General features: G+C 35.8%; 1 protein-coding gene across 3 annotated transcripts in view; it reads left to right on the top strand.

Moving 5' to 3' along the window:
- The window catches only part of TC2N (tandem C2 domains, nuclear), a 43,653-nt gene extending 31,823 nt beyond the window's left edge, over positions 1–11,830 (top strand). For all 3 annotated transcript variants that reach the window (XM_039232548.1, XM_039232549.1, XM_039232547.1), the window contains exons 9-12: positions 64–255; positions 5,640–5,754; positions 8,000–8,199; positions 10,309–11,830. In XM_039232548.1, the coding sequence (XP_039088479.1) occupies positions 64–255; positions 5,640–5,754; positions 8,000–8,199; positions 10,309–10,419 (618 nt within the window). In that variant the 3' untranslated portion in view covers positions 10,420–11,830. The remainder of the gene's footprint in view (positions 1–63; positions 256–5,639; positions 5,755–7,999; positions 8,200–10,308) is intronic.
- The last annotated feature ends 829 nt before the right edge of the window (positions 11,831–12,659 follow it).

Below are 12,659 nucleotides of genomic sequence, written 5' to 3'. Positions count from 1 at the left end.
ATTTTTTTCCAGTCATTTTATTTATATATTTTATATTATTTTCCTGTGTTTTTTTTTTTTTAGACTATTGAATTTATGGAAACTTTTGTATTTGCTATTAAACTCCAAAGTCTACAAACTGTAAGGCTTGTATTTAAGATTCAAACACAGACTCCCAGGAAGAAAACCATCGGAGAATGCTCACTGTCACTCAGAGCTCTTAGCACACAGGAAATGGATTACTCTTTGGATATAACGCCACCTTCAAAAATGTCTGTAAGTGATAGTGGTATTACTATAAAAGTGTTTCATACTTTCAGAATTATTTCATGGATGACTTTTATAACTTGAACACTCTAGAATATATTAGAGGATCGGGAAGGCTCTCAAGAAGCAATAATAATAATAATAATAATAATAATAATAATGTCAGTGTTTAATAATGCTTTCTAAATAAGTGATAACAAGTTAACAGAGACCCTTTGCTTTTTCCATTGAAAATAACATTAGGGTTACCTTCTCCTAGGGCATTTTTATTAATGTTTTACATTTTATACTTCGGGGAAAATACTCCTGAAGTTATGAGTAATTTTGTTAACTTTTTAAAAGTATTTTTATAGTTGATAACTTAGGAATAGCAAGAAAGAATCATAAATTCCAAACTCAATCAATACTGCCTTTAAAAAAATTCTGTTGGAACGCCTGCGTGGCTCAGTTCGTTAAGCATTTGACTCTCAATCTCAGCTGAGGTCTGATCTCAGGTCATAAGTTTGAGCCCTGCATTGGGCTTCAGGCTGGGTGTGAAGCCTACTTAAAAAAAATGGAGGGGGAGGCCCTTAAAAGACATTAGGAAAGTGGTTTTAATCATGAGTAAGCTAAACATTTGTCCATAAATTGGGTAGAACAGAGGCCCTTACAGCTAGGTTGTCTGTTTTTGTAAAGAACTTGATTATCTGTAGTGGTGATTGATTTTTGAGAACTGATATTGGATCTTCTCAACTAGACAGCTGACCACTGTCTTAAAATTGTTTAAAAATCCCTAGTAATTTACATACATAGTTTCTATGTGAGGATAACAGTTATAGAAATCTTTTAATCTTTAAATCTTTATAAGCTTTTGTAAGGTCAAGCCTATATGTACTTTTATATAGGATTTATATTTTACCTGCCTTCAAAAATATTTAATGTGACTTAAAGTGGTTCTTAACCCTGGCTAAACATTAAATCAGAATTTGGTGGGGAAGGTGGGGGGAGGTGGGTGGCAGGAGGCCAGGAGCATCTATAGTTTTTAGAAGCTTCCCAGGTGATTCTCCTCTGCACCCTAGCTTGAGAACCACTGAATTAGAAGGGAATTAAATTAGAGATTAAAAAATAAAAAACAAAGGATTTCTATAATTGATCAAGAAGTGAAATTTTTGGGTAGTTCTTTCTTGTTTGTTATTTTCTGTCTCCATCTCCAAGGTGTTCTCTGTACAGTATTTATTACAACTTAGAATTCAGTTACTTGTTTTAGAGAAAAAGGAGGCTCAAGCTTCTATCTGTTTGCTTTATGTTTTACTATGTTCTTAGCAAGGGCCTGTTTAAATTCTTGGCATTGACCATTGGGTGCATAGGTAGGAATGAAAGAGTAAATGATGAATGGAAGCATACTGTACTAGATTCTTTTTATATTCTGTTTAAGTATAGCAAATTGCTTTGTAACTATGACAAGGAGTTTGTCACTTGCATCTTTGAACTAACTTGGTACAACATAAGCTGCAACCACATTTTACAGAAGGCACAAAATATATTATTCAAATGGATAGTTCATATATCAAAACTTTAAAGACTAGTCGAGCATATCAGAAGACAACTCAGCAAAGGTATTTTCTGGAGAATTGAGTTGTTATCATCTTACCTGCCTTGGAGAATCTGAGTGAATGATTTTGCCTAAGATTCTACCAAATTATTTCCTGTTTTAGAGGTCTTACAAACAATTGTATATCTGTTGTGTGCTGGGTGTTAGGAGTACAAAAAGATTGATGCCCTGAAAAAAGAGCTGAGGGGCTGTATTGGACCAGTGAGTTTATTTAGGTGTGAATGTTTCATGTTTTTGGCCAGTACAAAAGTAGTATGCTTTGTTTCCTGTGTCGAGAAGGAAAATTGATACTCTCATTGTAAAGTGACAGAACCAGACTTTCACACCCATCCTCCACAATGATCATTATGTCACCACAAACAGCAGGACTTTCATATAAACCTAATGTCTTCCTCAGTACAGAGTTCTTGACCTTGGCAAATAGTAATGTAAGTATTTATTTGAGAACCCAAATCTTTGTGTTGAATAATGCAGAAGAGACAAGGTTTTTATTTATAGAACCTTACATACCCCTGATGTGGTGTTAGGTAATTTACTGCTCACACTCAAACCTGTGAGCTTCCTTCTCTCACTATCCCTACCGTGGGCATCAACACCCTGAAGCACTTGTGTGATTTCCTCCAGCCGGTAGTTGGTGAGCCAGGATTTGAACAGAAGCATCAATTCCAGGACCCGCTCTATCATGTATCACTTCCCCCCAAGAAGATATTCTCAAATATCACCAGAGCATGGTTTTCTCTAACTGAGCTTAACTTTTAACGGTTCTAGGAAGGCTCAGAAAGTTTTCTTTAAAAAATGATACATTTTTCAGGGTTAGAGATCATATATCTTCTATAGTTTTGTGTCCATTAAAAATGCACTTTATAGCTGCTAGTTGATTAGGATTTTATTCTATTTTATTTTATTTTTTTTTAAGTTTACTTTGAAAGAGAGAGACAGGATGCGTGGTGTGCACAAGTTGGGGAGAGGCACAGAGAGATAGGGAGAGAGAATCGTAAGCAGACCCTTTGCTGTCAGTCTCACAAACTGTGAGATCATGACCTGAGCCCAGATCAAGAGCTGGATGCTTAACCAACTGAGCCACCCAGATGTTCCAATTGGAATTTTAATTTTTTGGTTATAGGGAGAATGAAAACCACTTTGAATAGTTTTTCACGATCAGAATTAATATCCTGGAACATAATAAATAAGTGGAATTCAGAAATGACATTGGCAAATTAGAAATAGCAAACACTTTGCCAAGCGCTGATTTGTTTTGTGAGAGTGAGCTCTATGAGTGTGTGACACTAAGGGAAGTTTTGCCACCTTTAGGTGTTTTCATAAGTGCTATTGCATTGTGGGCACACAACCATAATAATAAAAAAATTTTATTCATAGCTTCCTTGGTGTTTTGTGAATAATAAGTAACTGTGTGGTTTTTAAAAATGTTTATTTATTTATTTTGAGAGCACATGGGCAGAGGAGGGGCAGAGAGAGAGGGGGAGAGAGAGAATCCCAAGCAGGCTCTGCAATGTCAGTATAGAGTCTGACACAGGGCTTGATCTCTCCAGCTGGGAGATCATGACCTGAGCCAAAATCAAGAGTGAATCTCTCAACTGCCTGAGCCAGCCAGATACCCCAAGTAACTGTATTTAAATAATCTCTTTTTTGAAATACCAAGAACAGTAGCATTTTTTAAATAAGAAAAGGCTCTGTTTTTTATATGGCTACCAAATATTAATCCATTCTTACTCTGATTATAAAAGCAAAAATAGTACTTTCACTTTTTAAGTTAGAATTCAGCATTTGTTGCCAAAATAGACAAGTTTGATCATCATTTTATTTTGTCTATTTTTTTAATTTTTAAAAATGTTTTATTTATTTCTGACAGAGAGAGAGAGAGACAGCATGAGCAGGGGAGGGTCAGAGAGAGAGAGAGACACAGAATCTGAAACAGGCTGCAGGCTCTGAGCTATCTGTCAGCACAGAGCCGGATGCAGGGCTCAAAGTCATAAACCGTGAGATCATGACCTGAGCTGAAGTTGGACGCTTAACCGATTGAGCCACCCAGGCGCCCCTGATAATCATTTTAGACTTTTCAAGGGGGAGTCTAACCTTGACAGTTGAGTTTATTCTTTAAAGTGATTCACTTTTCACTTTCTCTCTCTTGATTTCTTATGGCATGACCAATTTAATTTTAAAACTTTATTTTTAAATTAAGATATAATTGGGATATAGTGTTATATTAGCTTCAGGTGTACAACACAATGATTCGACGATTCTGTACATTACTGTGTGTCTACCACAACAGGTGTCGTTACCATCTGTCACATGCAGTGCTGTTATAGTATTACAGACTCTATTCCCTATGCTGCACTTTTCATCTCCATGACTTACTTCTTTTATAACTGGAAGTATGTACCTCTTAATTCCCTTTACGTACTCCATCCATCCCCTCACTTTCCTCCCTACTGTAAACCACCAGTTGGTTCTCTGTATGTGAGAGTCTGTTTATTTCGTTTTTTAGATTCCACATATGAGTAGTATCATATGGTATTTGTCTTTTATCTTATTTCACTAAGCATAATACCCTCTGGATCCATCCATGTTATAGCAAATGGCAAGATCTCATTCTTTCTATGGCTGAGTAATATTCCACTGTGTGTGTGTGTGTGTGTGTGTGTGTGTGTGCGCGCACACACACACACACACACCTTTTTAATCCTGGAACGAGCAATTTTAAAATGCAGAATCCTATTTTGAAGGGAATGCCCATGATTGTCAACAGCATGTACAAGGAAAAGTTCTTTTTCAGTGAGTTAATGTGACAGTGCTTAGGGAATACTAGGTAATTATCAAAAACAAATCTCTTCATCAAGTGTCACTCAGCCATTCTGTAGCTTTGTTGGAATCCATATTTGCAAAGATGTTTGTGCCTCTCTGTGCTGAGCCCCAGTGAGGTCTCTTAACATGGTGCTCTTGTTTTATTCCCATACTCATTCTTCTCAACATGTGAACAGTCGTATTTTTCTGTTTGGATGACTTTATGTTTCTCTCTTTGATTTTTTACTCCAAGGACCTTGAAATCCACATAAGTAGGCTGGCTTGTGTTCCATTTCACAAATTACTAACTTTCTTCTTCAGTCAGCCGTACAGAAGAGCACATTTTAACGTTTTCCCCTCTGAATATCCTTCATTTCATTGTTTGCCCCAGGTTTTCTTTGACCTTTTCCTTATTATTTACTGCCTCGTCGCTTTCACTAGCTTCCTTCTACTGCTCACTTTCCTGGCTGGCTCTCGTTCAGCACAGTAATTCAGCTCTTAACCCGTGCATGCATTCCTTGTAGTGATCCTTTGTCTTCTAATCTAGGTAGCACCTACTGCCATGTCTACAGTTAGAAAAAATAATGGTGATTCTTACATATATGAAACCGTTTATTATAGTTTACGTATTCTTAAAAATAATTCAAATGACTTTAAGTGTTTTGAAAATGTTTTTTTAGTGTTTGTTTCATGGACATTTTCTTTCGTATAACTGCTTAGGAATTTAATTTGTTTTCAATCTGAATTATCTTTTGACCTCCCTGGTTTTGGAGGATCAAGTACATAGGTGTAACTTGGATTTTCAGAATCCATGAAAGTGAGTACCTCATATTTACAAAATCCATGCCTTTATTCTAACAGTATTTTATATCATAATTTTGTGGGTCAATAAAAAGTGTTGGTTTTAAGACTTCTAACTGTAGCTCTTTATTTTTTTAATTATTGAAATATCTTCAAAACTTTATTCTTAATTATCAAATGGCACTTTTTTGATACCCAGGTTTGCCATGCAGAACTTGAACTGGGGACTTGTTTTCAAGCAGTAAATAGCAGAATTCAGTTACAGATTCTCGAGGCACAATACCTTCCAAGCTGTTCATCACCTCTCACTTTGAGTAAGTATATCTGTGGTTCAAAGTGGAGTCTTCAGAAAATATTAGCAAAAGGTAGTTTTATCTACATTTCTTAACAATGGAAATTGAAATCATAGTTACTTTTGTTATTTATCTTAAATACTTACCTTTTAACTTAAAATTACCTTATTGGATTTTAGCCATTGTATCTACTTTAATCCATAGTCTCTTGATGTTTATCCATTTGATGCTGTTCCTTATTTGGCTCATTAGTTTACACAGGGTGAGTGTCCAGAGGACCGTCAGATATACTTCACCAGCCTAGATAGTTTATCCTTTCTTTAGGTCTATGCCCTTGGTTGACTGTTCTGGTAACTAGAAACTTAATTTTTAAAAAGCTGAAAATGCCAAACACAGACTTGAAACACTTTTCCTTCCCTGTGCCTTTGGACACAAGAAGGGGCTCTCGTGCAGCGGTTGTGTGTGCCTGGGTCACATGGCTGTTCCTAGAGCTGGAAGTGTGAGGGCAGGCCTCCCTCAGGGCTGCGAGCGGGGATAAGAGTGCTCCTTTATTCGTCTACAAGAAGAGAAAATACCTGGAGGCAGGCAAAAGCAGTGGATGTCTGAATGTTCAGGAAGTTAGGAAAATAGCAACAAACACAAAGGAAAGGAGAGGTAAGGAGTTAAAGGTAAAGTCAAAGTTGATAAATATGGAGACAACAGCAGAAGACATAATCAGTAAAGCCAAAAGCTTTTTCTTTGAAAAGATCAGTAAAACAGACAAACCTATAGTAAGTTGGATCGAGGAAAAAATAAAGAAAACATGAACAAGGAAGAAGATAACACTTCAGATTCAGAGGTGGTTCAATAATACGTAAGACGACAACATTTATAATTCTATCAATTCATTTGAAACATCTTATGTAAAATAATTAATTTGGGGAAATTGTAGAAATTCACTGCAAAAGAGGGAGAGCATATGAATAAAATGATAACCATGTGTAGGTAAAGAATTTCCTCTAATAAAAGCACCAGGCCAAGGTGATTTTACTGGTGGATTCTACCAAATTTTCAGGGAACATTTAATTCCTATTTTATATAAGCTGTTCCAAAGCATAAAAAACAATGGAAAAAGTAACTTTATAAGGTTAGCATATTCTCAATATCAAAACAGAAAGCATAGTCCACACAAAAAAACAGCTATAGACTGTGACCACTTACGTAGATAGATGGAAAAATCATAAAATAAAAATAAGCAAATCTAACTTGGCTTTAAAAGAACAAATTACCAGGACTACATAGGGTTAATTCTAGGACACAAGGACATCAGTCGAGATCCACAGATGCCGTTTACTTATGACATTGATAGTGTCTTTCTTTGATCAAAACCACATTCAGGATTATCCACACTCTCCATGTTGTCAGTCTGATGATCCGTCTAGGTCCTTACTTTGCAGTTTCCTTTTTTTCTGGAAGTTCCCTCCTCAGCTCTTGCTGCCCTGGCTGCCCTAGCTGTATCCCATACCTGCGCAGACTGCCCTCTCTGCCTTAGCTGTAGGGACCGTGCATCCGTGAGACGGGGGAGTATGCTTAGGTGAAAAGTTCCGTAAACCTGAACTTTACCCGGTGCAGTGCCCATCTTTAAGAGCTGACTCTCCACCAGTTTCTTCCTGCTTTTGGTTGATCTTTAATGTCTTGAGCGCTTAGGTTTTTTTGTATTTTTTCCCAGAATTTATAATTGTAATCTATGGGAAGGTTAGTTTAGTTTCTACAACTATTCTACCATTACTGGAAGCTCTCCATCTCCATATATTCAAATAGTAAATTTTCTCTAGTGGGTAGGTGCTTAACCTGAGGAGTCTGGAGCAAAAAAATTTACTTGTGTAAAACTGTGAACAAAATTCCTCCAGCTGTCCAAAGAGTTGGCTCCTCTCTTTCGTCTAATACTTTTCAGTGTGTGCTGCCCAATTGCTGACTGTTATTGAGGCCTACATTTTCCAGTCTTTAATGGCATTCAGGTTAGAGAAAGACTAAATGCATTGGAGGTTGCTGTAGTTTTTTGTAAAAGGCGAAAGATTTATACAATCTGAAGAGAAACCAGAGTATTGTAGTTTTTTTATAAAGTGTGATTAAAACTATAGTTTACTAGAGATGTTTTCCGTTATGCCAATAGCTCATCAAATCTTTAGAAGTGGCTCATCTATATTTTCACACCAAATGTATAGATATATATCTTTATATGACATTTAACATAAAATTTTACATATCAAAATTTCTTATTTTTAAGGTTTTTTTGTGAAGGTGGCAATGTTCAGTTCAGGAGAGTTGATTTATAAGAAGAAGACACGCTTACTGAAGGCCTCCAATGGCAGAGTAAAGTGGGGAGAAACTATGATATTTCCACTTATACAGAATGAAAAAGAAATTGTTTTTCTCATTAAGCTTTATAGTCGGAGCTCTGTAAGAAGACGACACTTTGTGGGGCAGGTTAGTGGGGAGTTTTTATCTTGAATTCTTTCCTTGCACTTTTCTATGTGTCAGTTAGTTATCAAAGGGAACACAGGATAAAACTCAGGTTGAGTAGAGTAAAATTCTTCAGCATCATAAACTTTAATGTTGCCACAAAAACAAAATCTTGCCAGACTTTGCTTTAATAGAAATAGTTGGAATTTCTGAACAATCGGGCTTCTTATCTTAAAACAAGTCTATTTCTGAGCTTTTCAGCTATAAATACTATAAGAAAACTCAGGTTTTCAGTACCTTTGAGTAGTTAATGGTACTGACGTTATGTATTTAAATCAAATTTTGTAAGGCTGGAGATTTTCTGTGTCATGTTCAATTTAATGTTTAACTCTGTATGCTATTTACTGAATAATGTTAGACTTGATTTCCTAGAAAACATTAGTTTTAGCAGTGGTTGTGATGGTATTTAGATAGTTAATATTGGTGTCTAGGTTAATCTATTTAAAATTTTTTAGTAATCTGTGTAAGACAACAGACACTTGCTTACTTGCCAATCCTATAGGGACTTGTTTCCTTTGTTGTTTCCAAACGTAGCTCGTTATCTTTTATCTTCATTATGATTGTTTGACTTGAATTCAGATTTAAACCAAAATCTACAATATTGGTTTAAAAAGCTTCTGTCTGCTTGATAACAAGATGTTATTAGCACTCTGTGTGAAATCCTTAAATTATATGTGAATTTTCAGAGACTGATACTTTTTGACCCCTTTCTTCATGTATTTTACCTAAAATATTTATTTAAAAAATTACAGTTTTGTTGTTCTTCATTTATTCCTATTTGAGAAAAAGTTTGGACTCAAGAACTCATAGGTAGCATACTTTTCAAACTAACTGCATTCAGTTAGAGTTTCCTGTCCCACCAAGCCTTGGCTATCATGTAGGAATGGAATGGGAGATTTCCTTGACAGGTGATTTTCAGCATAACTTCTTTGGTGATTCCACTTTCTTGGTTGAGAGTCTGGTGAAGAAGAACAATTCTGGAAGGGTTCTTGCTGGCCATCTGTTCCCTCTGGCTTCTCTGGTGTCCTTAGGAGCTACCATGATGGGGGAGCCAACTGTGGCCTCAAGGTCTGCCCACCCTCACACTAGCCAGAGCATGCTGGGGTTATCTGATTCTTATATTAAGGTTCTTTGTAAGATTTTATATGAAGGAAAAGTTCTTCAGATCAGGATATTAAGAGGAAAGAAGTTGAAAATCCGTGATCTGCTCCAGTTTCTTTATTTAAAAGAATTAGAAACTGAGTCTCACAGAAGTGAATTCCACAAGTGCGGCACTTGGTAGTGCCACAGCTGAGGTGAGAATTCAGGCTTTGGGTTCCTTGCCCATGTTGCCTCTGTGGTATGTAAGCAGTGTGATGCCTTACGTTTGCATGATGCTTTGCACTTTTCTCAAGTTCATTCATGTCTATTACCTAAAGTTAGTTTAGATTTCCATTAAAATCACAGCAGTATCTAATGTAAAAGTGCTTAGAATGGACATTTCTTAACCTAGCTTAAATAATGATTAGTCTCAGTTAATCCTCACAGAAATGTTTCAAATGATCAGGAACAATTTTAAGTTGAGACTTAGACTTATTGAATAAGAAAGGATACTAACTACTGTCTTAGGAGAAATGATTTTATAATATCCCATGTTGAATTTTTTTTTTCTTACCGTTTATTTCTTTTCGAGAGACAGAGAGACAGAGCATGAGCAGGGGAGGAGCAGAGAGAGAGGGCGACACAGAATCCGAAGCAGGCTCCAGGCTCTGAGCTGTCAGCCCAGAGCCCGATGCGGGGCTCGAACTCACAGAGTGTGAGATCATGCCCTGAGCCAAAATCAGACGCTCAATTGACTGAGCCACCCAGGTGCCCTGTCATGTTGAGTTTTTAAATTGGACTGATTCATATAAATTAGTTTTCAGGGTGACTAAGTAGGTTAAGTGTTTTAACATTTAAGTTTCAAATAGAAATCAAAGTTTTAGAAGTTTAACTGAAAATATATGAACCAGACTTCCACTTGTCTTTCATCTATATGAGTAATTAACTGTTTGAACTCAGACACTATTAAATGGTTGTACTGTTCCTTTCTAGATTTGGATAAGCGAAGACAGTAATAACACTGAAGCCGTGAATCAGTGGAAAGAAACCATTACAAATCCAGAAAAGGTTGTTATCAAGTGGCACAAGTTAAATCCATCTTGAAGACGTCACACATTAATTTGGTGAAGAACTTTTAGAAGATTTATGATTTCAATTTGCTGCCCATGAAAAGAGACAAATCAATACCTTTGTCAATTTATTTATGGAGGTCATAGTTATAATGTATAATGGATCTTATAGAGAATTAAATTTGGTTTAAAAAAAATGGGATGAATTATATAAGATATCCAAAGTAAAGGGAATGTTTTAAAACTATGCCAAAATAGACAGTAAAATAAAAAGCAGTATTGCTGGCACAACTAAATAATATAAAATCAATGAGAATTTCAACCATAGGTAGTGATTGCTAAATTATTTATGGGGTTTTTTAAGTCTTTACCTAGATATTAAAAATCTAGTATACCTTAGACATTTAGAAGACTTTACTACCGACTATTTCAGTGCTAGTCATTCTTGATTAGATCTTGACTCCACTGCTTACCTCTTGCTATGTCTCTTCTCTCAGAAAACAAATGTGAATCATTGAATCGCTTCAGCTCTTCTGTATTTGGGGAAAACTTGTACCCTATGTTTCTTATTTCTTACCCATAAGGCATCACTTTATAAATTATTTATCTCTAAGAAACTCAAATACAGAACGCTGTGTTTTGGCAAGAGTAAATGAAAACACCAGAAGATTGAAGTTTAATTGGAAACCTAGTTTGTATACATTTTGCTGTTTTCCTCCCTCAGATATTTTACCCTTTTTTTTAATTGGAGTTAGAATAAATTATCATCAATATAGCCCCTCCTCATTGCCACGTTCAAAATTTTATGATAATTATGATAATTATTCCCTTTTTTTAGTGTGTGTGTGTATGTGTGTGCCTATATATAGAAACTACCAGTTCTATAATCCACAATGCTATTTTCCCATGTTTTTAAGAAACCATACATGATAACATTATGTGGCACATATTTTCTATCGCAGTTTCTCTCAGGGACTCACTAGAAGTCAGTATGTGGGCATAATTTCAGGTTAGTCAGCTGTGCAAACTCTGGCAAAAGAATAGCTGTTTGGAGAAACAGATAATGCCATCCTTGATGTTAGAAAGTCTGACTTTAGTTTTGCTAATGAGTAGGCCCAGTGCTCTGTGACCATGACCTTTCACTTTTCTTTCTCTCTTACCTTGTTTCACACATGCCAGGAGGTAGATGGTGATATCTTAGACTAGAAGATAACTTTGGTATAGCTTTAGCATACTCTCTTCATTCTAGTTCTTGTGGTCTGAATGTCTCATTAACATTTTTTCAAATAAACCCTTAATTCCTCTTTTCCTAGGTACCATCTCCAAAAGCTACAAAATATACCCAATGTACACGTCCTTTGCTTCTACTCCCTAGAGTTTATGTTGTACTGTTGGTGTTGACAGGTACTCTCTGACACCGTGCATTTGGAAATAATTTTTTTTTTCTGAGATTTGTGAAAAATGGCATACTGGTCAATACTCACATGAAGTTTCAAGAGAAATCACCTTGACAATCAATCTGAGACAAAAGACCTTATTTTTTTAGAGCAGTTTTAGGTCCGCAGCAAAATTGGGAGGAAAGTACAAAGAGTTCCCAGGGTAAGGGGTACCTGGGACACACACCTTGCTCATCAGCAGCATAGGCCACCAGAAGGACACATTTGCTAAAATCATTGAGCCTACATTGACACAGTTTTATCACCCGAAGTCCCTAGATTAGGGACTCATTAGGGTTCACTCTTGGTGTCGTCCATTCTGTGAGTTTTGACAAGTGCAGAAGGTCATATAGTCACCACTGTAGTAGCATACAGAGTAACCTCACTGCCTTACAAACCCTCTGCAGATACACCTGTTTTAATAGCCACCAAATAAGTATATTAGCTTTTAGGAAAAAAAAAATCTAGAATTTAATTTGAGTGGTTTTTTGTGTTCTATTAATGCTTTCAATTCCTAAATTTATTATATGTAGTCATGTATTTAACTCAATTTTAAATTATTTAATGTTTAATGTTTTTGCAATATGTATATAATGTATAATTTCAGAGACAGTGTGATTTTTTTTTTGGTTTCTTGTATGTCTTAGAATCATAGGTAAATAAAAAAGAAGAAAAAGAAAATCTTTTCACTTAAAAAAGACCTTTCAGTTAGAGTAGTATTGACACAACTAAGTTCCCAAATATTTTAATTAGTTTTACTTACGCCTTTTTCTGGTGCAAGAGGTACTGAATATGAATGATATTCTAGTTGTTTCTTTGAAGCTTTACATGAAATATA

The sequence above is a fragment of the Hyaena hyaena genome, unplaced genomic scaffold (assembly GCF_003009895.1).
Source record: "Hyaena hyaena isolate Hyena2069 unplaced genomic scaffold, ASM300989v1 scaffold_67, whole genome shotgun sequence".
Taxonomy (NCBI): Eukaryota; Metazoa; Chordata; class Mammalia; order Carnivora; family Hyaenidae; genus Hyaena; species Hyaena hyaena.
Note: the sequence above shows the minus strand (reverse complement) of the source record. Positions and strands in the feature narration are given on the sequence as shown.